The sequence below is a fragment of the Scyliorhinus canicula genome, chromosome 17, assembly GCF_902713615.1.
Source record: "Scyliorhinus canicula chromosome 17, sScyCan1.1, whole genome shotgun sequence".
Classification (NCBI taxonomy): Eukaryota; Metazoa; Chordata; class Chondrichthyes; order Carcharhiniformes; family Scyliorhinidae; genus Scyliorhinus; species Scyliorhinus canicula.
The window spans coordinates 19,890,495-19,918,254 of NC_052162.1; the positions used below are offsets into that span (position 1 = coordinate 19,890,495).

At 46.1% G+C, this 27,760-nt stretch overlaps 1 protein-coding gene across 2 annotated transcripts in view; it reads right to left on the reverse strand.

The window, feature by feature from the left end:
* ar (androgen receptor) overlaps positions 1–27,760 on the reverse strand; it is a 487,117-nt gene that overhangs the window by 178,859 nt on the left and 280,498 nt on the right. For both annotated transcript variants that reach the window (XM_038774355.1, XM_038774356.1), the window contains exon 4: positions 10,984–11,280. In XM_038774355.1, the coding sequence (XP_038630283.1) occupies positions 10,984–11,280 (297 nt within the window). The remainder of the gene's footprint in view (positions 1–10,983; positions 11,281–27,760) is intronic.

Genomic DNA, 27,760 nt, shown 5'->3' on the forward strand with positions numbered 1-27,760 from the left:
CTCCCGCAACGTAGATGTCTTGGACGGCGAGTTCCATATGTTGATTGGCCGTAACGGCCTGGTAGTTGCAGCTGCGTGCGAGGACTTTGGGGTCACGTAGGTAGTCTTGTAGCGATTCCCCGGGACGCTGACGGCGAGTGGTGAGGATGTGTCGTGTGTGGACCTCGTTCACGGGCCATACGTAGAGGCGTTCAAGCATCGCGAGGGCGTCTGTGTAGGAGGAGTCCCCGTCGAGTTGAACAGAGATTCGATGGCTCACCCGTGTGTGGAGGAGGCTCAGCTTCTGTTCGTCGGTGACGGAAGACGTGGAGAAGGCTGCGAGATAGGTCTTGAAGCAGCGGAGCCAGTGCGAAAAAATTTATTTCGCCTCCGTGGCCTGCGGATCGAGTTCCAGTCGGTCAGGTTTGAGGGCCGATTCCATAGTTGCGTTTAAGTTGATGCGACTATCAATTCACTCTAGACATGAGTAGAAGTAAACCGTGGCTTTGATCAACTTAGAACAGTGACTGCCTGCGACTGAACCAATACTGAGAACCGCCGACAGGTCGACTGCTCTTTATACCTCCCTTCAAGGGGAGGAGCCCATATATGCCCCAACATGTTCCCCTATGGATAATGCCATACAATGGCCTATAGGAGAAAGCCCACAAGGGCAACAGCATAGCACAGATACAAATACAAGGGCAACAGCACAGATACAAATACACTGGTGGATTATTGGTATAATACCTTCACCACAGCCTGTAGCCTTTGGGATTCCTCCAATCCTCTATGGACTCACTGGAGTGTCGCTGACATCCCCCTCTGAATCTCACTTCCATACCCTAGCGTCTGCATCAGTTTCAGAATAACCTGGTTCAGAGGCTCGACATTGAATTATGGTCCTGGGTCCAGCAGACCTCCGACTGTTGTCCCCCTAGACGTCTGAACTCCACCGCGTCCAACAGTTGGGCCAGGTCAGCATCATTGAAACGTGGGGCTGGTCTGCGCAGTGGCAGGGGTGCGTGCTGTCTGGGGTTTGCTCTGCAGGATCCGTTTAGGAGTTGCTCCCCCTCATTAGCTTGAGCTGCCGAGCACAGTCCAGGTGAATCAGCTGGCGGGACAGTAACTTCCAGCATGAAACCCGGCATGGTTAAGTGCCCTAATAAACGTTATATACTGGTGATGGCCTCACCCGGTCAGCGATCAGAAACAACCGGCAGTTCCGGCTAACACACTTAAAAACCTTTCCATTCGCACCACGGGCGGGATTCTCTCAGTCTACATCGGGTCGGAGAATTGCCGGGCCGGTTGCGAAGCGCATGATGCCGCCCCGGTGCCCGTCCGCCGATTCTCTGGTGAGCAGAGAATTGGCGACAGCATGGTCGGCGCGGCCCCAGTCGCGGCCCCCTCCGCCGATTCTCCACCCAGGATGGGCCGAGTGGGCGCAAACAAAATCTGAATCCCACTGGCGCCGTATGGCCTTACCCAGCGGGACCTCGCCGTGCATCCTTTCAGGGGCGACATGGTCAGGGGGGGAACCTCTGCTATGGCCTGGCCTGTGATCGGGGCCTACCGATCGGCGGGCCGGTCCCTCTGGCTGGGGGCCTCTTTTGCTCTGCGCTGGCTTGGGTCGTGTTGGCCTCCTGAAGGGCTCGGAATCGCTGCTCCTGGGAGCCTGTTGACCCCATCGTAAAATACGACGCCGTTTGCGATGCTGTCAACACTTCGCCTCAGGATCAGAGAATCCCGCCCCACATGTTTTTAATTCTGGGGTCTTCCAGATGGGAGAATTACTGATACTCATGAAAAAACACTGTACAACATCCTGACTTTTGCATCTCGTAATAATATACTGTGCTCCTGGATTCATGACAACTAACCTTCAATTCAAAATTGTCATAAATTAGTTATGGAATGTATTCCTATGGAATTCCTGACATCTGTGATCCATTCTAAATCAGATGCATTCCTTAAGAGTGTGGGACCCCTATATTAAATTTATAGGCTCCACCTTGTCTGACTTGCTCTTGTTGGGCTTTCCATGAGCCATATTTCCTCTTCACTCTGGAATCAGTTATTAACCTTTTTATTGGATTGATCTGGTATCAAAACTGGAAACACGAGCTCCTTAAAGATATTGTTCTAAATTTATCCTATCTTGCTTGTTCTTCTATTTGCAATAATTCTTGTTTGAAACTATACCTATTTTGCAGTTAACCATTTTTTAATTTTGTTGCAATATTTGTAAAATTTGAAAGCTTTAACAACAACATTTATAAAAAATAATTTTATAGGTTTCTAAGGCTCTTTCTTCTAAACTCCAGCAAATATAATCCCAACTGACTCAGTCTCTCCTCAAACATCAGTCCCGCCATCCGAGCAATCCATCTAGTAAACCTTTGCTTTACTCCCTCTATCGTCAGAACATTATTCGTCAAATAAGGAGACCAAAACTGCACACAATATTCCAGGCGGGGGCCGAAACTCCGGCCCCCGCCGTGGCAGAGATTCTACGCCACCCGGGAAGTGGCTGCGGCGGGAATCACGGCACTCCGATCGGCGAGGCCCCTGCGGCGATTCTCCTGCCCGGATGGGCCGAAGTCCCGCCGCTGGGGGGCCTCTCCCGCCGCCGAGGTTTGAACCACCTCTGGTGGCGGCGGGATCGGCGGCACGAGCGGGCCCCCGGGGTCCTGGAGGGGGCGGGGGGGATCGGATCCCCGGGGGTGCCCCCACGGTGGCCAGGCCCGCGATCGGCCGCTGATGTCACCGCCGGCGCATGCGCCGACCGGCGAAAGCCTTTCGGCCAGCCCCGCTGCCGGGGGCGCCGGTTTTTTGCGCCAGTCTTCTGGTGCCAACCGCTCCGGCGCGGGGCTAGCCCCCAAAGGTGCGGAGATTCCCCCACCTTTGGGGAGGCCTGTCCCCGGAGTGGTTGGCGCCACTCCCCTACGCCGGGACCCCCCCCTTCACGCCGGGTAGGGGAGAATCCCGCCCGTGGTCTCACAAAGGCTCTGTATAACTGCTCCTGGACTTGAATCCTCTCATAATGAAGGCCAATGTACCATTTGCTTTCTTCATCGCCTGCTACATCTGCATGCTTACTTTCAGCGACAGGTGTACAGGAACATCCAGGCCTTGTTGCACATTCCCCTCCCCAAAACTACAGCCATTAAAATAATGATTTGCTTTCTGCTACCAAAAAAAAAATTTGTTTTTGCTCCCAAAGTGGATAACCTCACATATGGGGAACAAGTAGGGAGGCAGCTTTGAGACTAGGAAGAGATCAGCACAGGGCTAAATCACTGGCTTTGAAAGCAGACCAAGGCGGGCCAGCAGCGTGGGTTCAATTCCCCGAACAGATGGCGGAATGTGGTGACTAGGGGCTTTTCACAGTAACTTTGTTTTAAGCCTACTTGTCACAATAAGCGATTTTAATTTTCATGATCTGATTGAATGGCAGAGCAGGCTCAAAGGAATTAATTGCCTACTTCTGCTCCTAATTCTTATGTTCCAACTTTCTGTCATTTGCAAATTTGTTAAAATAAATTTAGAGTTCCCAATTCATTTTTTCCAATTAAGGGGCAATTTAGCGTGGTCAATCCACCTACCCTGCACATAGAACATAGAACATAGAACGATACAGCGCAGTACAGGCCCTTCGGCCCTCGATGTTGCACCGACATGGAAAAAAAAACTAAAGGCCATCTAACCTACACTATGCCCTTATCATCCATATGCTTATCCAATAAACTTTTAAATGCCCTCAATGTTGGCGAGTTCACTACTGTTGCAGGTAGGGCATTCCACGGCCTCACCACTCTTTGCGTAAAAAAACCCACCTCTGACCTCTGTCCTATATCTATTACCCCTCAATTTAAGGCTATGTCCCCTCGTGCTAGCCACCCCCATCCGCGGGAGAAGGCTCTCGCTGTCCACCCTATCTAACCCTCTGATCATTTTGTATGCCTCTATTAAGTCACCTCTTAACCTTCTTCTCTCTAACGAAAACAACCTCAAGTCCATCAGCCTTTCCTCATAAGATTTTCCCTCCATACCAGGCAACATCCTGGTAAATCTCCTCTGCACCCGTTCCAAAGCTTCCACGTCCTTCCTATAATGAGGCGACCAGAACTGTACGCAATACTCCAAATGCGGCCGTACTAGAGTTTTGTACAACTGCAACATGACCTCATGGCTCCGGAACTCAATCCCTCTACCAATAAAGGCCAACACACCATAGGCCTTCTTCACAACCCTATCAACCTGGGTGGCAACTTTCAGGGATCTATGTACATGGACACCGAGATCCCTCTGCTCATCCACACTACCAAGAATTTTACCATTAGCCAAATATTCCGCATTTCTGTTATTCTTTCCAAAGTGAATCACCTCACACTTCTCCACATTAAACTCCATTTGCCACCTCTCAGCCCAGCTCTGCAGCTTATCTATGTGACTCTGTAACCTGTAACATCCTTCCGCACTGTCTACAACTCCACCGACTTTAGTGTCGTCTGCAAATTTACTCACCCATCCTTCTGCGCCCTCCTCTAGGTCATTTATAAAAATGACAAACAGCAACGGCCCCAGAACAGATCCTTGTGGTATGCCACTCGTAACTGAACTCCATTCTGAACATTTCCCATCAACTACCACTCTCTGTCTTCTTTCAACTAGCCAATTTCTGATCCACATCTCTAAATCACCCTCAATCCCCAGCCTCCGTATTTTCTGCAATAGCCGACCGTGGGGAACCTTATCAAACGCTTTACTGAAATCCATATACACCACATCAACTGCTCTACCCTCGTCTACCTGTTCAGTCACCTTCTCGAAGAACTCGATAAGGTTTGTGAGGCATGACCTACCCTTCACAAAACCATGCTGACTATCCCTAATCATATTATTCCTATCTAGATGATTATAAATCGTATCTTTTATAATCCTCTCCAAGACCTTACCCACCACAGACGTTAGGCTCACCGGCCTATAGTTACCGGGGTTATCTCTACTCCCCTTCTTGAACAAAGGGACCACATTTGCTATCCTCCAGTCCTCTGGCACTATTCCTGTAGCCAATGATGACCTAAAAATCAAAGCCAAAGGCTCAGCAATCTCTTCCCTGGCTTCCCAGAGAATCCTAGGATAAATCCCATCCGGCCCCGGGGACTTATCTATTTTCACCTTGTCCAGAATTGCCAACACTTCTTCCCTACGCACCTCAATGCCATCTATTCTAATAGCCTGGGTCTCAGCATTCTCCTCCACAATATTATCTTTTTCTTGAGTGAATACTGACGAAAAGTATTCATTTAGTATCTCGCTTATCTCCTCAGCCTCCACACACAACTTCCCACCACTGTCCTTGACTGGCCCTACTCTTACCCTAGTCATTCTTTTATTCCTGACATACCTATAGAAAGCTTTTGGGTTTTCCTTGATCCTACCTGCCAAAGACTTCTCATGTCCCCTCCTTGCTCGTCTCAGCTCTCTCTTTAGATCCTTCCTCGCTTCCTTGTAACTATCAAGCGCCCCAACTGAAACTTCATGCCTCATCTTCACATAGGCCTCCTTCTTCCTCTTAACAAGAGATTCCACTTCTTTGGTAAACCACGGTTCCCTCGCTCTACCCCTTCCTCCCTGCCTGACTGGTACGTACTTATCAAGAACATGCAATAGCTGTTCCTTGAACAAGCTCCACATATCCAGTGTGCCCAACCCTTGCAGCCTACTTCTCCAACCAACACATCCTAAGTCATGTCTAATGGCATCATAATTGCCCTTCCCCCAGCTATAACTCTTGCCCTGCGGGGTATACTTATCCCTTTCCATCACTAACGTAAAGGTCACCAAATTGTGGTCACTGTTTCCAAAGTGCTCACCTACCTCCAGATCTAACACCTGGCCTGGTTCATTACCCAAAACCAAATCCAATGTGGCCTCGCCTCTTGTTGGCCTGTCAACATATTGTGTCAGGAAACCCTCCTGCACACATTGTACAAAGAACAACCCATCTAATGTACTCGAACTATATATTTTCCAGTCAATATTTGGAAAGTTAAAGTCTCCCATAACAACTACCCTGTTACCATCTTTGGGTTGTGGGGGCGAAACCCACACAAACACGGGGAGAATGTGCAAACTCCACACGGACAGTGACCCAGAGCTGGGATCAAACCTGGGACCTCGGCGCCATGAGGCAGCAGTGCTACTCACTGCGCCACTGTTGTTCGTCATTTGCAAATTTGGAGATATTATACTTAGCTCCCTCATTTAAATCATTAATGTACATCGTGCCTAGCTGGGGTCCTAGCAATGATCCCTGCAGTACTCCACTAGTCACTGCCTCCTTTCTGTCAACCTGTTTTCCATCTATCTCAATACACTACCTCCAATTCCATGCGCTTTAATTTTACACACTAATCCCTTGTGCAAGACCTTGTCAAAAGCCTTCTAAAAGTCTAAATAAACCACGTCCACTGGCTTCCACTCGTCAACTCTGCTAGTTAAAACCTTGAAGAAATCCAGTAGATTTTTCAAGCATGATTTTCCTTCCATAAATCCATGCCAACTCTGTCCGGTCTCGCCATTGTTTTTTAAGTACACTGTCATTCAATCTTTTTTAATGAACTCAAGGATTTTCCCCACTATCAACGTCAGTCTGACTGGTCTACAATTCCGTGTTTTTTCTCTACCTCCCTTTTTAGTGTGGTTACATTAGCTACCCTCCATCCGCAGGAACTGTTTCAAAGTCTATAGAATCTTGGAAGATGACCACCAATGCATCCACTCTTTCTAGGACCACTTCTTTAAACGCTCCGGTACGTAGATTATCAGGCCTGGGGTTTTATCAGCCTTCAATTCCATCAGTTTCCCCAACACCATTTCCCGACTTATACTAATTTCCTTCAGTTCCGCCCTTTCACTAAACCATGTGTTCCCTAACATTTCTGATACATTATTTGTGTCCTCTTTTGTGAAGAGAGAACCATTTTTTGCCCTACCAGTGATGGAAAAGCCTTCAACTGACAGGCCATTTTCAATTTCCTTCTTAAACCGCTCTGCCTCTCTACATTCTTCTTTAAAAATGTCACAAAACTCGTTTCATTGAGCAGGTTTTTAGTCTTCCTTCCCAATTTCTCTTTTCCTACCTCAATGTCAATTTTCCCCTTGCATATCTGTGAATATCTTTATATAAAGGCACCATACAATGCAAGATGCACTACATTCTCAGACCCTGTTTTTGGCGGTCACTCTTAATTTTGACTAAAGACTAGTCATCTTCTTGAGGTAGTAATTTGTTACGCCATCTGTATGAATAATTTAATTCTGCATTAATTTGCCAGTGCACTCAATTCTTTTCCCATTTCTCTTTCTTTTAGATCTCACAAGAGAATTGGCACACTACAACCTACAGGATGGGTAGCTGACATGTTTCCAGCAAATACAAGTCTGCCGTCTTCATGCAAAACTGTTGTTGTCAATTGGCTGCTTATTATAGACATCATCTAATCTTTGTTCCTAATGGTTTTAAGTGCAGGTGGCAAGTTGAAAATCTAGTCCACTGAGAGTATAGTAAACATTAATACAATACTTTTTAGATTTGAGTTCATATGTATTTGACTCTGTTCTGCATTTCTGTTGAATGGTGGGTGATTTAGAGTGCGAGGCCATGATATAATTTGGGACTGGTGTGACAGTCCTTTGAGAATATGATGAATGGATGCTTGTGCTGGAGCTTTCATGTTTAATTGAATGACTGTCCAGTAAATGTTTCTCATTGATTTTGCTGCAACAGTGGATCTGGCAACTTTTCAGACTTGCCTTGTTGCTTCGTTCTTCTTGTTCTTCTTCATCCTCCTCTTTCATTTTCTACAACGTGACCACTCCCCTGATACATTTTTAGTGCTGCACAAGACATCTTGGAACCTTTCCTTAAGTATGGCTTACTCTATTTGTATTCTATTTTTCTGTTGTGGTTCCTGGATTCCATACTTCGTCGCCGACCTCAGTTCAAGAGCATCCTGGTTGCCAAATCCAATTTCTCTAGGATGTAAATATTTTATTATGATGGGAATGTTGATTGGCGTAGGATTAATTAATTGTGGGAACATCCAAAATATCTGGTTACCATGTGAAAGTTGTGAATTACAACCTGGTCAATGAGGAAAATTCGTTCCACTCATAAATGCCACTTCATTGTTGAAAATGCCTATCTGAACATGTGGGTCCTATCAATGAGTCTGAACTTTGGGAGGGCAGCCAGTTTAAAAAGTGAGAAGTGCCACGGATGTTGAAGCAGAGTCATCCCATACAGGGGAGTGAGGATTGTTGGTCTAACTGCAGGAGATGTCACAGTTCTGCTGACTGCCTCCTTAATGAAGTGTGGTGATAGCTATACATTCACCTTCTTGAGAGGAATGAGTCATGGAATCATAGAATTTACAGTGAAGGAGGCCATTCGGCCCATCAAGTCTGCACCAGCCCTTGGAAAGAGCACCCTACTTAAGCCCAAGCCTCCACCTTATCCCCATAACCCAGTAACCCCACCTAACCTTTTGGACACTAAGGAGCAATTTAGAATGGCCAATCCATCTAACCTGCACATCTTGGGACTGTGGGAGGAAACCGGAGCATCCGGAGGAAACCCACGCAGACAAGGGGAGAAAGTGCAACTCCACACAGTCAGTCACCCGAGGTGGGAATTGAACCCTGGTTCCTGGAACTGTGAGGTAGCAGTGCTAACATCTGTGCCACCCATTAAGCCATTTTCCATTAAGCCCTCTTCCAATACAGGCATATTTTACCTTAAATCCCTAAGGTCAATAAGATGTCAGAGAGGGATAGAGAAATAGATGGAGACATAGAGAGGGAAAGTTTTCATCTGTTCAATTTGGAGGAGAAAATGTGTACGGACACAAGTTTTGGGAATTCAATTTATGTGTTGGACATCAACCAGCTAAATCTGTCAGCCTAGCAGCATCTGACTGTTAAGTTTTCTGTTACTTTTCCAGCTAAGGAAATCTTATTTACTGTGGTGTGAAGAGTTTTCTGAACTCAAGAAGAATCCTTACACCAGGTCCCCACATCCAGTTCCTAGTAAAGAGGAAATATAGCTGATTAGCAATGCATTGGTGTACTGCATGCCTTCGTGGCACAGGAATCATGTTAACTGGCAAAGGATTTCATCTTAAAGTGATTCTACTTACTGTCGCATGAAGAAGATATAGTGGTTGCTTGTTTCACCCAAGTAAAAAGATTGACAGTTCAAGCCTCACGCCAGGATTTGAACGCATAACCTACTCAAAGACTTCAGTGTCAGACAGAGGGAATGCTACATTGTTGGATGATGGTATCTTTTGATTTAGATGTTAAACCGAAGCTCCGTCTACCCATTCAGATGCACATAAAATTTATCTTTGAAGTACTCAATGAAGTACAGGGAGTATTTCTGATAGACTAACTAATATCCTTCCTTTAACCAAAACGATCAAAACAAACTAACTGGTCATTTGTTTAATTTGCCATTCATAAAACAAACCATCTGTCAATAACAATGACTGTATTCAAAATAACTTAAAGAATTGTCTTGTACGCACACAATGCACTATATAAATGCAATTTTTCCCTTAACAGACAACCAACAAGCATGGGCTTATTATTAGGCAGTCAGTAGATACCTGAAGATAATGAATAAAGAATGAAAACGTCAATTAATTTTATCAGAGCAAATCTCCAATGCGCAGTCCATACCAATGTGAGGCTGCTTTATATCTTTTTTAAAAAATATTTTTAGTTTCCTCCTTTTTCACATTTTCTCCCGAATTTACACCCACCAACAATAAACAATAATCAGCAACAGATATGTCAATCCCCATAACAAAACGATTGGCAAAAAGGAATCAGGGATTACCCATAGTCATCCTTATAATACACAGCCCCCCTCCCCCCAACCCTCCCACCCACCCACCCCCAAATAATGTTCGATGTTATCCAGTTCTTGAAAGTGCAAAATAAATAATGCCCATGACTTGTAGAACCCCTCCGAGCTTCCCCTCAGTTCAAACTTAACCTTCTCAAGGGTCATGTATTCCAAAAAGTCCCCCCGCCATGCCAGGGCACAGGGTGGAGAGGCTGCTCTCCATCCCAGCAGGATCCGCCTTCGGGCGATCAACAAGGCGAAGGCTACGATATCTGCCTCCGCACCCGTTTCCAACCCTGGCTGGTCCGACACCTCGAATATGGCCTCCAGGGGACCCGGGTCCAGTTCCACGTGCATCACCTTGGAAATTACCCTAAAACCCTCCTTCCAGTAATCCTCTAGCTTTGGACAGGACCAAAACATATGAACGTGATTAGTGCCCCCCCTCCCCCCCGGCAATGCTCACACACATCTTCTACTCCTTCAAAGCATCGGCTCATCCTCGCCCTCGTGATGTGTGCTCTGAATACCACCTTCAGCTGTATAAGCCCCAACCTCGCACATGAGGTGGAGTTATTTACTCTCCGGAGCACCTCACACCAGACCCCCTCCTCTCGTATGGAAAGTGTGAACTTGAGCTTTAGTTAAATAAATAAAGACACCAAAGGATAGTGAAGAATTTAAACATTTAAATTCTGCAAAGATTAAACTGATAAGAATAACACACCCTAAGATGAATGTTGTGTGTGCGTATCAAATAGAAATTGTAATTTTAGAAGCAATGTACACTCTACAAATACTATAACAATCCAAGATGAATAGCCAAACAAATGCCAAGGAATGTCGTGAACTTGCGATTTAAAAAAGTGAATGCTCCAGGTAGCTATATGAATTACAACTTCAAAAAACAAACCAGTTTCTATGAATGTTTGATATTTATACTGTCTGTAAGAGGAAATAGGGTAAATAATAAACATGATAATAAATTATATTTCTGTTTGCCTGATTTATACATACCACTTTAGCACAAATGCATGTTTTGCACAATGCCAGAATAACACAGTACTCAAAAGTACTCTTACCTGGTAAGACCTTTGCCCATTTGACAACACGCACAAGTTGCCTTTCCCCAAGTTCATTGAGGCTTGTTAACAAACTGGCAGATGTATCAGGCTGTGTATTATCATAGCCTGCATATACCATATCAGGCTCAATTGACTGTAGCACAGCGAGAAACAGTGGCTGACACTGAAATTTCTGCATCCTTGGTACACCAATTCTTGGCACAATAGAGAGTGTGCTGTCCTGTTGTTTTTGTGTAACTGAAGAGTCGGCTTCCTCTGCCGTTTGGAACGGTCGCGTATTCTTTAATTTTCGACCTTGAAAATATAATTACAAAATTATCAGCTCTGGTAAAATGAAAGCAAGAGGAAAAGAGGCAAGTAATAAAAAGTTAATATTGCAAACACAAAAAAAATGAGCAAAACTTTCCTTTTGGGTGGTCAAAAATTGATACGGGGACTGAATTATGTGAGGTTTGCATTCCCGTTGGTGGCGCTATTCGGGGAGCAATTCAGAACATGCTAATGACCAACACTGTGCTGGTGCGAATTCCGAGCATTGTGGAAGAGCGGAGCATGAAGTGTCGAACCCCACTAATCACATTTAATTGCACGCAAATGCCCGTTTTGCATAACACCGCCGTTAGAGAATGCGTGGACCTTGATTTTGGCCAGGCGCCCAATTCTCCGCCCGCTTGCGGTTCAGAGAATTTCACCCACTGTATCCAATGCTTAAAATCAAGAAAGGTGAAAGGCAAACCAGGCAGTTTAGATATATATTTGATGGTGAAGATGATTGGTTCAGCTGGAACTGAGGGTCTATGTGATTTAGATAACATTGCTGCAGAAAGGAGTCATTGACTTAACACTCCAGAAGTTCATGGCTGTATCTGAAGGAAGTATGTTGACCATCACGGCCATGCCATTCATAAGTACAAGGTCACAAAAACTCTCTCTTGACAACAGCTCCTCCACAAACCACCTTCAAGATACGGTGACTGCAATGTACTGATGCAAATTTTCCCCGCAACAGCAATCAGCAGCTCTGCTCTACTGCCCTCTGCTGGATGCTTGCCTTCACTTGAACACGGAGGGTGTCTTGCTCAGGTACACGTTCTGGATGCAGTGACCGCAATGCACTATTGCAAATTTTCCCCGCAACAGCCAATCATCAGCTCTGCTCTACTGCCCTCTGCTGGATCAACAGTCTATATCTATATTTTTTTAAAGGGCCTAACGCGTGTTTAATCTTTTCATTTTTTTCCCCCTTTAAATCTCTTTGTGAATTCCGATCTAAGGGGATGAAGGCTAGGGCAGTTCCATGCTCCTCCTGTAGCATGTGGGTGATGAGGGAAACCACCGATGTCCCCGCTGACTACACCTGCGGGAAGTGCACCCAACTCCAGCTCCTCAGAGACTGCGTTCTGGAGCTGGATGAACTTCGGATCATCCGGGAGGCAGAGGGGGTGATAGATAAAAGTTAGAGGGAAGGAGTCACACCGAAGGTACAAGACAAGAGTAGCTGGGTTACAGTCAGGGAAAGGAAAATGAACGGGGAGACAGTGCAATGATCCCATGTGGCCATTCCCCTTCAAAACAATGATACTGTTTTGGATGCTGTTGGGGGGGGGATGACCAATCAGGGGAAGTCGCCAGCGGCCAGGTCTCTGGCACTGAGTCTGGCTCTGTGGCACAGAAGGGAAGGGGGGGGGGAATAGAAAAGCAATAGTGATACAAGACTCAATTGTTAGGGGAATGGATAGTAGATTCTGTGGTCGCGAATGAGACTCCCGGAAGGTATGTTGCCCCCGGGTGTCAGGGCCAGGGATGTCTCGGATCGGGTCTACAGGATTCTTAAGGGGGAGGGGGAGAGACCAGAAGTCGTGGTGCACAAAGGCACCAACGACATAGCTAAGAAAAGGGATGAGGATCTAAAGAGTGATTTTAGGGAGTTAGGTTGGAAGCTAAAGAGCAGGACAAGCAGAGTGGTGATCTCAGGATTGCTACTGGTGCCATGTGCAAGTGAGGCATTGGAACAGAGAGCGAGTGCAGCTGAACATGTGGCTACAGGGCTGGTGCAGGAGGGAAGGCTTCAAATATCTGGATCATTGGGATATCTTCTGGGGAAGGTGGGACCTGTACATGAAGGACAGATTGCACCTAAACTGGAGGGACACCAGTATCCTGGATGGGTGGTTTGCTCAAGCTCTTCGGGAGGGTTTAAACTAGTTTGGCAGGGGGATGGGAACCAGTGCTATGGATCACAGGATAGGGTAGCTGTGAGGAAGGATAAACAGTTGATAGGGCAAAGTTGCACTCAGTGGAATGGGTTACAGTGTGTCTGTTTCAATGCAAGGAGTGTCAGAAATAAGGGAGATAAACTTAGAGCATGGATCAGTACTTGGAACTACAATGTTGTGGCTATTATGGAGACATGGATTCACAGGGCAGGAATAGTTGTTAGATGTTCCGGGGCTTCGATATTTTCAGAAGAATAGGGAGGGAGGTAAAAGTGGAGGGGAAGTGGCACTGTTAATTAGGGAGTGCACCACAGCTGCAGAAAGGAGGTAGTTTAGGAGGGTTTGACTACTGAGTCAGTATGGATGGAAGTCAGAAACAAGAAAGGAGCAGTTACTTTATTGGGAGTTTTCTATAGACCCCCCAATAACAGCAGAGAGATAGAGGAACAGATTGGGCAGCAGATCTTGGAAAAATGCAGAAGTAACAGAGTTGTTGTCATGGGTGACTTCAACTTCCCGAATATTGACTGGAACCTCCTTAGTGCAATGGTTTGGATGGAGCAGGTTTTGTCAGGTGTGTACAGGAAGGATTCCTGACTCAATATGTAGATAGTCCGATGAGGGGGGAGGCCACATTGGACTTGGTTCTCGGCAACGAACCAGGCCAGGTGTCAGATGTCTCGATGGGAGAGCAATTCGGTGACAGTGACCACAATTCCTTGACCTTTACCATAGTCATGGAGAGGGATAGGAACACACAGTATGGGAAGGTATTTAATTGGGGGAGCGGAAATTATACTGCTATTAGACAGGGGCTGAGGAGCATAAAGTGGGAACAATTGTTCTTGGGGAAATGCGCAACAGTAACATGGGATCAAAGGGAAAATGCTGGAAAATCTCAGCAAGTCTGGCAGCATCTGTAGGGAGAGAAAAGAGCTAACGTTTTGAGTCCGATGACTCTTTGTCAAAGCTTGTCAAAACATAATTTGGGCGTTGTTAAAGGAGCACGTGCTGCGAGTGCTGGATAGTTTTGTCCCACTGAGACAAGGAAGGAATGGTAAGGTGAAGGAGCCTTGGATGACAAGAGAAGTGAAGCTTCTAGTCAAGAGGAAGAAGGAAGTTTACGTAAGGTTGAGGAAGCAAGGATCTGACTCGGCTCGAGAGGGTTACAAGGTAACCAGGAAGGAACTCAAAAATGGACTGAGGAGAGCTAGAAGGTGGCATGAAAAAGCCCTGGCGAGAAAGATTAAGGGAAACCCCAAGGCGTTTTACACTTATGTGAGAAATAAGAGGATGATCAGAGTGAGAGTAGGGCTGATCAGAGATAGTGGAGGGAACTTATGCCTAAAGTCTGAGGAGATGGGGAAGGCCCTAAATGAATACTTTGCTTCAGTATTCACTAGAGAGAGGGACCTTGTTGCTCATGAGAACGGTGTGAACCAGGTTTATAGACTCGAACAGGTTGATATTAAGAAGGAGGATGTCCTGGAAATTTTGAAAAGCATCAGGATAGATAAGTCCCCTGGGATATACCCAAGGTTACTATGGGAAGTGAGGGAGGAGATTGCTGCTCTGTTGGTGATGATCTTTGCGTCCTCACTCTCCACTGGAGCAGTACCGGATGATTGGAGAGAGGTGAATGTTGTTCCCCTGTTCAAGAAAGGGAATAGGGAAATCCCTGGGAATTACAGACCCATCAGTCGGTGATGAGTAAAATATTGGAAAGGATTCTGAGAGATAGGATTTATGAGTATTTATAAAAGCATAGTTTTCTTTACAGATTGTCAGCATGGTTCTGTGAGCGGAAGGACATGTCTCACAAGCCTCACTGAATTCTTTGAGGATGTGACGAGACACATTGCTGAAGGTCGGGCAGTGGATGTGGTGCGTATGGATTTCAGTAAGGCATTTGATAAGGTTCCCCATGGTCGGCTCATTCAGAAAGTTAGGGGACATGGGATACAGAGAAATGTGGCTGTCTGGATACAGAATTGGCTGGCCGAAAGAAGACAGCGAGTGATAGTGGATGGAAAGTATTCCGTCTGGAGGTCGGTGACCAGTGGGTCCCGCAAGGATCTGTTCTGGGACCTCTGCTCTTTTTGGTTTTTATAAATGACTAGGATGAGGAAGTGGAAGGGTGGGTTAGTAAGTTTGCCGATGACACGAAGGTTGGTGGAGTTGTAGATATTGTTGAGGGTTGTTGCAGGTTACAACAGGCTGCAAAGCTGGGCTGAGAAGTGGCAGATGGAGTTCAACCTTGATAAATGTGAAGTGATTAATTTTGGAAGGTCGAACTTGAATGCTGAATACAGGGTCAAAGGCAGGATTCTTGGAAGTGTGGAGGAACAGAGGGATCTTGGGGTCCACATACATAGATCCCTCAAAGTTGCCACCCAGGTTGAAAGGGTTGTTAAGAAGGCATATGGTGTGGTGGCTTTCATTAACAGGGAGATTGAGTTTAAGAGCCGTGAGGTTTTGCTGCAGCTTTCTAAAACTCTAGTTAGACCACACTTGGAACATTGTGTCCAGTTCTGGTCGCCTCATTATAGGAAGGATGTGGATGTTTTGGAAAGGGTACAGAGATTTACCAGGATGCTGCCTGGACTGGAGGGCATGAATTATGAAGAAATGTTGAGGGAGCTAGGGCTTTTATCACTGGAGCGAAGAAGGCAGAGAGGTAACTTGATAGAGATGTACAAGGTGATGAGAGGCATGGATCTGGGGCATAGCCAGAGACATTGCCCCAGGGTGGAAATGGCTGTCACGAGAGGACATAATTTTAAGGTGATTGGAGGAAGGTATAGGGGAGAGGAAGGTTCTTTACACAGAGAGTGGTGGGTGTGTGGAATGCACTGCCAGCAGAGGTGGTGGAGTCAGAGTCATTAGGGACATTTAAGCGACTCTTAGACAGGCACATGGACAGCAGTAAATTGAAGGGGTGTATGTTAGGTTGATCTTAGATTAGGATAAATGGTCGGCACAACATCGTGGGCTGAAGGGCCTGTTCTGTGCTGTACTATGTTAGATGTTCAGCTGTTGTTGTATAAAGAGTCAAAGGTTCTGCTCCTTTTCACAAACACCTTTATTCCATTTTAATAGATTGCACAAAACTCTATCTTCCATCCCTGACACAAAGGCCACCTGAAGCTTCTTTACATATCAGTGTCAATTATTGGATACTTAACATAAATTAGACAACTAATTGGAATGTCTCTTAACCCATTACTTAACAGTCTCCCCTTCCTTGGAGAAAAAAAATATATAATTAGGTGAAAACAAATTACAAGAAACCCAAAAACGCACACTTAATTTCCCCCCTTCCCATTTTGTTTTCTTCTCACTCACTCCTTGGTTTGGTCTGGAAAAGTTGTCTGTTTCAACCCTTCACATTTGCACAGCAACCACCCTCTGCTACTATTTGTTTAGCTGCTATTGTATAAAGAGTCAAACGTTCTGCTCCTTTTCACAAACACTTTTATTTCACTTTAACAGACCCTGTACAAAACTCTATCTTCACATCACCTGACACAAAGGCCACCTGAAGCCTCTTTACATATCAGTGCCAATTATTGGATATTTAACATTATAAGAGACAACTAATTGGAATGTCTCTTTACCCATTACTTAACCTACTGTTTTATGTTTTATGTCCTCATCTATGGTTGTATCATGGTTTGGAGTTCTTTGAAGTGTCTCCCTATCCGATGCTGATGTTTATTCGGTCTCTCAAGAAAGCGGCGTCTTATTCTATACCAGTTTGAGGCCCAGGGTGTTGGGGTCATATATTGCCTTGGTGGCACTGAAGAAGCCCCGGATGTTGTGCTTGTCATCGAGGAGTTGCAGATCCTTAGCTGTCTCAGTCCACCATTGGTTCTTGTACCACTGCCTTTGGTGATTGATGAACTCTCCTCTTTGCCTTGCTGGTTATGTTATTTAGTCAGGTGCGATGAGGTGAGGATGGTGTGGTCGTTCTCGGCAAACCAGTCTTGGTGTTTCCTCGTCTTGTAGCCAATGGTTTCTTCACAGCTTGAGACGATGGCTGTCTTCAGCTCTTTCTAGTTTTCCTTCACTCCATTAGAATGAATACTTTGGAGATTTTGGAGAAACCATTGCTGGATGTTCATTAGCATATTTGGCCCTTGAAGTCGCTCATCGTTGATTTTCTTTCTGAACTGATTCTTCATCGTTCGTTGCTTCTCCTGGAGTTTGAAGGACATGAAGAATCGGATGAGGAACCAGTGGTATATTCAGCAGTCATCTGCACTGATCATCGCTTTGGTGATGAAGGAATCCTTTTAGTCTCAGAATTGGACGATGACAAAGTCAATCATGTGCCAGTACTTTGTTTGTGCATCCAGGAAATCTTGAAATTGTCTTTTTGGCAGAACAGTGTGTTGGTGATAACAATCTGGTGTTCTGCTCATTTGGTGAGCTGGAGAGTCCATTGAAGCTGCAATTCACAACTCCTTATTTTCTGATGGTTCTTTTCCAGATTTTGGAGTCCTTTCCAACACTGGTATTGACGTCCCCAAGGAGGATGATCAAACTTTCTTAGGAAAGTTGGAGAGCATGGTGACCAGGTTAGAGTAAAAGCCTTCTTTGGACTTACCAATGGAATCAAGTGAGGGTCATGAGACTCTCGTTGATGCCAGCAGGGAGCTCCGAGAGTCGGTTGGCATGTTCATTTTTGATAGTGAAACCAATTCCATGGGTCCTGGGCTGATCCTCAGGTTTTCCTCTGTGGAAGAAGGTGTAACCGCCGCCAGTTTCCCTCAGCTGTCCTTCGCCTGCTCTTCGGGTCTCTTGCAGGGCAGCGACATCAGTATTGAAGTGCCTTGATTCATAGACAACAAGGGCAGTTTCTGTTCTAGTCGATTGTTTTGCTCATTATCCATAAGGGTTTGTACAGTCGGGTTCCGAAATTGAGTTTAAGTTTCATTTTCTGACCGCAGGTAGATGAGCCTGCTGGATGTGCTTTTCCAGACAGGCTGGTGATGGAACAGACTATTTTTAGGGCACCTTTTCCAGCTGTTTCCCCGTGCGTGGTGAGCAGAGTGGATCAAGAATGCTGCTCAGCCATGAAGAAAGCTAACAAAACGCTCCCCTGTAGCTATTCCCAGCCTAAATCAAACTCCACTTCCTACGTGCCGATCCATACACGCTTCTCGACCACGGCAAGGTAACAATCCAAGGAAAGAATCATTTGTTGTATGACCTCTTTGTATAAATTGACTCTGTCCGATTCTATCTTGCCAAATTAAAATCAATTGCGAGTGACCCCAAAGGGAGGCCATGTTTGACAAACCTTTGACAAGGTGCCTCATCGGAGATTGTTAAATAAATTAAGAGCCCATGCTGTTAAGGGTAAGATCCTGGCATGGATAGAGGATTGGCTGACTGGCAAAAGGCAGAGAGTGGGGATGAAGGGGTCTTTTTCAGGATGGCAACCGGTGACTAGTGGTGTGCCTCACAGGTCTGTGCTGGTACCAGAACTTTTCACAATATACATTAATGATCTGGAAGAAGGTACTGAAGGCACTGCTGCTACGTTTGCAGATGATACAAAGATCTGTAGAGGGACAGGTAGTATTGAGGAAGCAAGGAGCTGCAGAAGGATTTGGGCAGGCTAGGAGAGTGGGCAATGAAGTGGCAGATGAAATACAATGTGGAAATGTGTGAGGCTATGGACTTTGGAAGGAGGAATTCAGACATAGACTATTTTCGAAATGGAGAAATGCTTAGGAAATCAGAAGGTTAACGTGCAGGTTCAGTCGGCAGTTAGGAAGGCAAATGCAATGTTAGCATTCAAGTCAAGAGGACTAGAATACAAGACCAGGGATGTTCTGCTGAGGCTGTCAGACCCCATTTGGACTATTGTGAGCAGTTTTAGGCCCCGTATCTAAGGAAGGATGTGCTGGCCCTGGAAAGGGTCCAGAGGAGGTTCACAAGAATGATCCCTGAAATGAACAGCTTGTCTTCTGAGTAACATTTGAGGACTCTGCATCTGTACTCGTTGGAGTTTAGAAGGATGAGGGGGGATCATTTTATGGGGGGAATGGCATTTAATCTAAGTAGGTCATGGAACTTAGGTGGTATTCAGATAATATAAATAATGGGAGGAGCCAGGTCTGTCTGTAGTTTTGCAGTCTGATATAGGATTTTAAGTTGAACAGCAGTTTTATTAAATACATTTTGGTTGAGCGGAAGTGTACTGAATCTGCTCTTGAAAGGAACTCGCTCCAGAGGTCTTCTGTTTTGTTAACTTTATTTATAAGTAGCATTTGAGTTGCTTAATTGGAGGTAGTAGCAGATATAGGTTGCAAATTCAAGATTTTCCTTGTGTTTAACAACTGTTTAACTAATAATTGTAAAGCTATTTCTTTGATGTTAATGTGGTTAATTCTGTGTTTAAAATACGGTTTGTTTTGACATAAAAGATATCTATTTGCCAGAGTCTTCACTCCTGGGGTGAAGTCTCCTTTCCTCACAGTTTTACAAATTTAAAATAATTATTTGGGGTTCTCGTCTGGTGTCATAACAAATCTTGGGATTTGGTCCGGCATCCTAACAACTGTGGTGTCAAGTAAAACCAACTGATTCAGCATGAATCAAGGATTGAAACTGGGGACTAATGTTGGTCTGTTTGGCTTTGAACAAAATCAAGCAATGTACTACGGAACCAGAAAAGCTAGATCACAAAATTAATAGACAACAACATTGAGAAAGCAGATATTGTCCCCAACTAATCTTCTGTATGTAAACATCTGCCACATATTCATGCAGCTGTGCCATCGCTGACACAGTTTGCAGCATATCAGGTGCCCCTTAGAGGAGCAGGAAGAGGGAAAGTGATGTGTACATAGTGTTATGAGGATGGAGGAAGAAAACATGGAATATATACACAGAAATATTAAGACCTGCTGCAAGATTCTCCATCGGCGGGATCCTCTGCCCCGCCGGCAGTGCACCCAAGCTGGCACGTTTCCCATTGTGGGCGTGAAAAGGCCCAGAATGTGAAACTCCATTGGCCAGCTGTGGGAACGGAGAATTCCACAGCCGGCGGGAGCGCGCTCCGCCGGAAAACGGGGCTGATGGGACGGAGACTCCTGCCCCTGAGTTTTATATTTTAAATGGACACAAACCCTGAAGATGGCTAAGAATGTGCAGGTAGCCACTGACAGGAATGGCTGCACGGTGTTTCTCTGTGGGACAATGGAAAACCTACCTGCTTCCAGACAAGGTACTTCTAAAAGCATCCCAAGACTGATTACCATCTCCAGTAAAGACAAACATAACGACTATATCATTTCAAAGACCCGGGGTGTAATTGCCTCAATAGACTAGTGTATTCCAGGTTTCCAGTTAGAATATACAAGGAGCTGGTTGAGCACACTGGGCTAAATAGCTGGCTTTTAAAGCAGACCAAGACAGGCCAACAGCACAGTTCAATTCCCGTACCAGCCTCCCCGAACAGGCGCCGGAATATGGCGACTAGGGGCTTTTCACAGTAACTTCATTTGAAGGCTACTTGTGACAATAAGCAATTTTCATTTTCATTTCATTTCAAAGAAGGGTGTTAACATCTAGCCGAGATAGCTGCTGAGGGTCTGCCTGGCTGCCATGCCGGTCTGTCTGTCTGTGTGTGCTGTGCCAAAAAACAGCTGTAGTTTTCTCACACTGAAGGTGTGTGATACAGTACAAGAAGCAGTGCCCCTGCGAAAAGCAAAACGCATCTTTTGCAAGAATGCATAAAACTCTCTCTCTGACTGTGGAAGTTAATTAGCCAGCAAAAGAAAAAAAATTGCAGCTGGAAAAAAAGAACTGAAATATCTCTATCAAATCACAGAATATCTGAATTGAAGAATCACCGAATCTCCTGCAGAAGTGAACTATGCTGGAATCATTCCGTAACGGCCGTACTTCATCATTTGCTTCTTGAAGTCAAGGCCTGCTCCATATAACCTTTCATTTATATTTACTTATTATTGGACTCAATTCTTACTTCTACTTAAATGCAGATGCATATGTTTTACTGGAGGGCACTGTGGAACATCTTGGGCTGAAGTCTCAACCCCGCTGTGCCACCTTTCTGTTTCAGCACGCTGGCGGGATGCTCCATTACGCCGGCTGGTCAATGGGTTTTCCCATTGTGGGGCAGGCCCGTACCGTCGGGAAACCCCTGGGCTGTCGGCAAAGCGGAGCACCTTTTTTTTCAGGTTAAACCATCACTAGTCAGCTCTCCCCCTCAAAGGTGAAAGCAGCCTCAGGTCATCTGCGACTATGGAAACTTTACCTTTACAGTCAAGTAAGAAACAACTCCTCTTCTGCGGTAGGGAATCAATTATAAATGACTTGTGCATTACTATTTTGTCATTAAGTAAAGCAAGTTGTGAAATGTAGTGGGAAGAGGTGCAGTTGGTGGCACAATACTTAAGACTGTCTCTGTTACTAAATGCAAAAGGCTAATAGCATTCTGTAACACATCCTGCAACTTTTCAAACAAAAAATAAAGACCTATTGTGACAATACCAATTTGTCTTTTTATGGTTGTTAGTCTGGAAACTACAGCTCATAATCAACAGCGCCAGTATGGTGTCAAGGGTGGGAGATCGGAGGTACGTCTGTAATCTGCAAAAATATTGGGACACCAGATAGTTTTAGATGAGGGAATCCAGCAGTTTTGAAAGTAGGACCAAAATGGAGGGGAGGAAAACACTAATAATGCTAAGTTCAGGGTAATATGGTGGACCAGGAAGCAAATTTGAATGATCAATGATTTATCAGAATTAGACAGCTGGGAGGTTTAGCTTGGTGACTAAGGGAAGCAGAAAATGCAGCTGAACCAATGGCCCCAATCTTTGTGACAAAAGTTCCATAACCTCCTCATGCTTGCCAAAATTGTTTGGAAATTACAGGATGGAAACAGGCCATTTGCTCCACCAATATAAGACGGTAGTGAAGATATTTGGAGCACTACAAATACCATAAAGCTGCTCTAACCCCACATCCCATTATTCCTTTTCTATATCTACCTATCTAAGCTTTTCTGAAATGCTGACATGATGCACTTTATAACTGAACCCACATTCTCCCTGTGTTTGCACATTCTCCCCGAGTCTGCGTGGGTTTCCTCAAGGTGCTCCGGTTTCCTCCCACAGTCCAAAGATGTGCAGGTTAGATGGATTGGCCATGACAAATTGCCCTGAGTGTCCAAAAAGGTGAGGTGAGTTCACTGGTTTACAGGGATAGGGTGGTGGCGAGGGCCTAAGTAGGGTGCTCTTTCCAAGAGCCGGTGCAGACTCGATGGGCCGAATGGCCTCCTTCTGCACTGTAAATTCTATGATTCGCTCTCGGGGATGGCTGTGGACCTCTTGCCTCGTGGGTCCACTAACTCGCTGCTCCTGAGATTCTTCACCACATCTGGCTTCCCTGCAGCCTCTTGATCTACTGCTTGCTGGCATATGCTCGGCTTCTCTGTCTTTTCTGTTTTGGAGAAGAATAAGTCTGAATTTTCGGTCTAAATTTGGCCAAGAGTGCTTACTGTATTCTGGAGGAGAGCCACCCTGATGCGTGACTGCTCTGCATTGGAAGTCCAGGAGTGTAAAGTTCTCTATTGCTTTTTCCATAGCAACCCCATGGCCAATCAGAGTTAATATGCCAACCAATCAGCATCCTTCTCTCCTTCAGTATAAATTGTTGTCATTGTTTGAAATTTGACAATTGTGCATTTGTCCTGATGAGCACAAGACGAGGAGCTTTGATAACTTGCTTTTCAGCAAGCTTCCAGTATTAACAACCTTCTACCATGGGAAGTCAGTGGATAAAAGCAAATTATTACAGATGCTGAAAACTGAAACCAAAAGAGAAAATTCTGGAAAATCTCAGTAGGTGTGGCAGCATCTGTAGGGAGAGAAAAGAGCTAACGTTTCGAGTCCAGGTGACCCTTTGTCAAATCCTAAGGGAAGTCTACAGGTACACACGGGCATAAACTTTTCACAGGGACAGTAATAAAGGTGCTTTCTGCCAATTACGGGAACAGCCACTTGCTTTCGGCAGGAATATGGTGCAAATGGGTTATTCTGAAATTATGTGATCGTGTCAATGGCATTTGTACAGATTTTGAAGAACAAAGAACAAAGAAAAGTACAGCACAGGAACAGGCCCTTTGGCCCTCCAAGCCTGTGCCGACCATGCTGCCCGTCTAAACTAAAATCTTCTACACTTCCTGGGTCCGTATCCCTCTATTCCCATCCAATTCATGTATTTGTCAAGATGCCCCTTAAATGTCACTATCGTAAAGAAGGAGCTGAAGACAATGGCTTCAGTCTTTATCTAATGTTTAGCTGGAGGAATTTGTGGCTCAGTCAAAAATGGAATTTAAAAACCAGTGTGATATCAAAAAGCAATAGAGGGATCGAAAGAGGTGGAGGATAGATTGAGCTTTGTTTTATTAGCATCTATGTATCGGGCAAGCTCATGCCTCTGGACAACCTCCCCAGGGAGAACCAGAAACCACTGATACTGATCCTTTATAATGACAAATAATATGTAAATAAAAACAAATTACTGCGGATGCTTGAATCTGGAACAAAGACTTCCACTTGTGACCATGGAGTGATTGGTCACATTAAGGGCTGTTCCTGTTCAGAGTTACAGAAAAGGGCTCTTTTAACCCAGATCCGGGTGGAATTTTGATGAAAAGGCGCAGGTGAATGTTAGAGGAGTAGTTTACCCATTGAATGGTATGTCTTCTGATTACCGGACCCGGCAGAAAACAGTGAGAGGTTTGGCTGGAAAGTTGAAACAGTCTTGTGCTTCACAGACAGTCTCTTCCAACATGCATGCGGGGAGGGGCAAGCTGTAAGGCCCCAGAGACCGGAATTGATGACTTTTATCAAGGAGGAATTCCATAAACAGAGGAAAGAAATGCATGATGATCATGCAAAGGCCATTGTAGAAGCTGTGGCACCCCTGAAGAGTACTTTGGAGCGGATGGAGAGGTGTTTGGAGGTGCAGGGGTCACAGATTCAAGAGATTGAAGGAGTGACCGCAGCGATCATGTGGTAGCTCTGGAGGCGGAGGTGGGGTTCCCAGGAGACCTTTGTAAAACACTGAGAGTAAAGGTGGAGGAGGAGAATGCCTCAAGAAGACAGAACCTGCAAATAGTGGGCCTACCTGAAGGAGTGGAAGGTGTGAGTGCCATGAGGTACGTCTCGAGGATGCTGGCAGGACTGATGGCAGAAGGGGTGCTAGATAAGGCACCTGAAGTGGACCTAGCACGTAGGTTTCTGAGGCAAAAGCTCAGAGCTGGGGAGCCGCCGTACGCGGTGATTGTGAGACTCCATAAATTTGTGGAGAAAGAAAAATTCTACAGTGGGCCAGGGAGAAGTGTAGCTGCGACTGAGAGGGAAATAACGTCCGGATTTATCAGGACATTGGAGCCGAGTTGGCAAAAGGGCAGGCAGGTTTCAGCAAGGCCAAGACGGTGCTGTACCGGTGGGAAATCTGGTTTGGGGTGCTCTACCCGGCGAAATTATGGGTGACGTTCGGAGGCCGGAAGTATTATTTCGAGACCCCAGAAGCGGCCGAAGACTTCATTAAGGAGCATAAACTGGGCGAGAACTGAGTGGACAATGCTTGGGAACCGGTGTGCTGGCACTATGTAATGGACGGGAACATGTTTGAAATGGGTGAATGGATTGGGAAATTTTTGCTGTTTTTTGTCGGGGGGGGGGGGTAGTTCTGTTCAATGTTAAGATTTTAAGGAGTTGTAGGGGTGAAAAGTTTATGTGGGGATGGATGTTCCCATCCCCCATCCTGTTTTATGGGACTGTTTGTGTTTAACATCTGTTTGCTTGTTTTCGGAGAAGGCTACCTGGAGTTCAGGAGAAGTCCTTGTTTGGGTGGATTTGGCCACGTACCAGTTGATCATGGAAGGAAATTTTAACTGTGTCTTGGAGCCGAGGGTGGATAGATCGATGGGTAGGGTACCAATGGCAAGGGAGCTGGGGGGGTATATGGAGAGGATGGGTATGGTGGATCCATGGCGCTTTCAGAACCCAGGGGGAAGTGGGTATTCCTTCTTTTCACACATCTATAAGGTGTATTCGAGGATTGATTACTTTGTAGTGAGCCGGGAGATTTTGGAGTGGAGGGGGCAGAGTATGCGGGGATAGTTATCTCGGACCATGCACCCCACTGGCTGGATAATCAGTTCAGTATGGGACGAGCACAGAGGCCGGGGTGGAGGTTTGACTTCGGGTTGTTGGCGGATAGAGCTTTTTGTGATAAGGTGCGGTTGGCGATTAGGGATTATGTGGAGTTCAGTCAGAATGCGGAGGTGTCGGCGGGCATTTTTTGGGAAGCACTAAAGGCAGTGGTCCGGGGAGAAATTATCTCATTTACGGTTTGTGCGAATAAGGAAAGGAGGGCGGAACATGACTGTCTAGTGAGCGGGATAGTGGAGGTCGACAGGGAATTGGAGGGATTGGCGAGAAGGAAAAGATTGTAGGGGCAATTTGACAGGCTGGAAACGGGGAGGGCGGTAGGGCAACTGCAAAGGGCATGAGGGGTGCAATACGAGTATGGGGAAAAGGCGAGCCTTTGAAGATCTGGACTGGGGCTGCGGATGTGGTATCAGAGCCAGGGAAGATAAATGAGGCATTTAGAGACTATTATCAGGGACTTTATGAGGAAGGACCAGGAGGAGAGGAGGGGGACATGGGGTGGTTTCTAGACGAGCTGGAATTTCCTAGGTGGAAGAAGCAAAGAGGCAGGCATTGGAGGAGACCCTGAGGCTGAGGGAGGTGCTGGAAAATAACCGGGGTATGAAGTCGGGGAAGGCCCCTGGGCCGGATGGGTACCCGGCAGAATTTTATAAGGAATTTGCAGCGGATCTGGCACCGCATCTGTTGGGGGCGTTTAATGAAGCACTGGAGAAGAGGGGGTTGCCGGAGATGATGAAGCAGGCAGTAATCACACTAATCCCAGAAAAATGGGAAGGATCCATTGGAATGTGCGTCGTACAGACCCTTGTGGTGATATGATTTGCATAGCTGTCTGCCATTGGTGCAGAACGCCGGCTTACCATTGGCCCTGGTCGGTCATGTTCTTCCCGACCGATTGGTTGAGACCAGTCATGTGACTGCTCTCCGATTGGTCGAGAGGCTGAGTTAACCACGCCTCCTTACCGAAGTATAAATAGTCGAAGCGCCCGGCGGTCGTCCATTTTATTGTGGACAACCGCAGGGCTAAGTTCTAGCTTATTAAAGCCTAACTTTTGTATAGCAACTCGTCTCTCATGCAATTGATGGCTCATCAACCCTTATCACTATTGAACACGGATGTGAAAGTATTGGCTAAGTTGTTGGCGGGGAGGATGGAGGATTGTGTCCCGGGGTGGTTGCTGAAGATTTAACAGGCTTTGTGAAGGGCAGGCAGCTCGCGAGGAATATAGGATGGCTGTTTAATGTGGTGATGTATCCATTGAGAGCTCTGGTACCGAAGGTGATGGTGTCCATGGACCCGGAGAAAGTTGCTGCATGTGGTGCCAAGTGCGAGGGTGAGGACGAATGATGTGAGTTCACGAAGCTTTGGCTTACACAGCGATACGAGGCAGGGGTGCCCGCTGTCGCTGCTGCTGTTTGCGCTGGCCATAGAGCCATTGCCGATGGCTCTCAGGGGGTCGGCAGAGTGGCAGAGGATAATGAGGGGACAGAGGGAGCATCGGGTGTCGCTCTATGCCGATGACCTCTTGCTGTATGTTTCGGATCTGTTGGAGAGCATGGGAAGGATTATGGGCCTGCTGGGGAGGTTTGAAGGGTTCTCAGGATACAAGCTGAATGTGGGGAAAAGCGAGGTATTCCCGGTGAATGAGCTGGCACAGCGGGCTAATTTATGGGGATGCCATATATGGTAGTGAGGGATAAGTTTAGGTACTTGGGGATTCAGGTAACGAGGGAATGGATGGGGCTCTCCATAGTGGAACTTAGCGAAGCTGGTGGAGGAGGCCAGGGAGGATCTTAAGAGGTGGGATACACGGCACTTAACTTTGGCGGGGAGGGTCCATGTGGTGAAAATGAATATTCTGCCGAGGTTCTTGTTTATCTTTCAGGCACTCGCAATCTTTACATCAAAGGCCTTTTTTCGGAAGTGGACACAATCATGTCTGACTTTGTGTGGGCGGGGAAGGTGCCAAGGGTGGGGAGGACCCTGCTACAGAGGCAGAGGCAGCAGGGGGGGTTGGTGTTGCCAAACCTGCTTCATTATTATTGGGCGGCGAATGTGGACAAGGTGCGGCGGTGGTGGGGAGAAGGGGTAGAGTGGATTAGGATGGAGGAGGAATCTGGTAAGGGGTCTAGTTTGAGGGCTATGGTGATGGCAGCATTGCCAATGGCTCCGAGTAGGTATTCAGGGAGCCCAGTGGTGCAGTCCACGGTGAAGATATGGAATCAGCTGAGGAGGCATTTTAGAGTGGAAAGGATGTCGGTGCTAACGCCGCTGTGCAGGAATCATGGGTTTGAGATGGGGGGGATGGATAGTGTATACAGGAGGTGGGG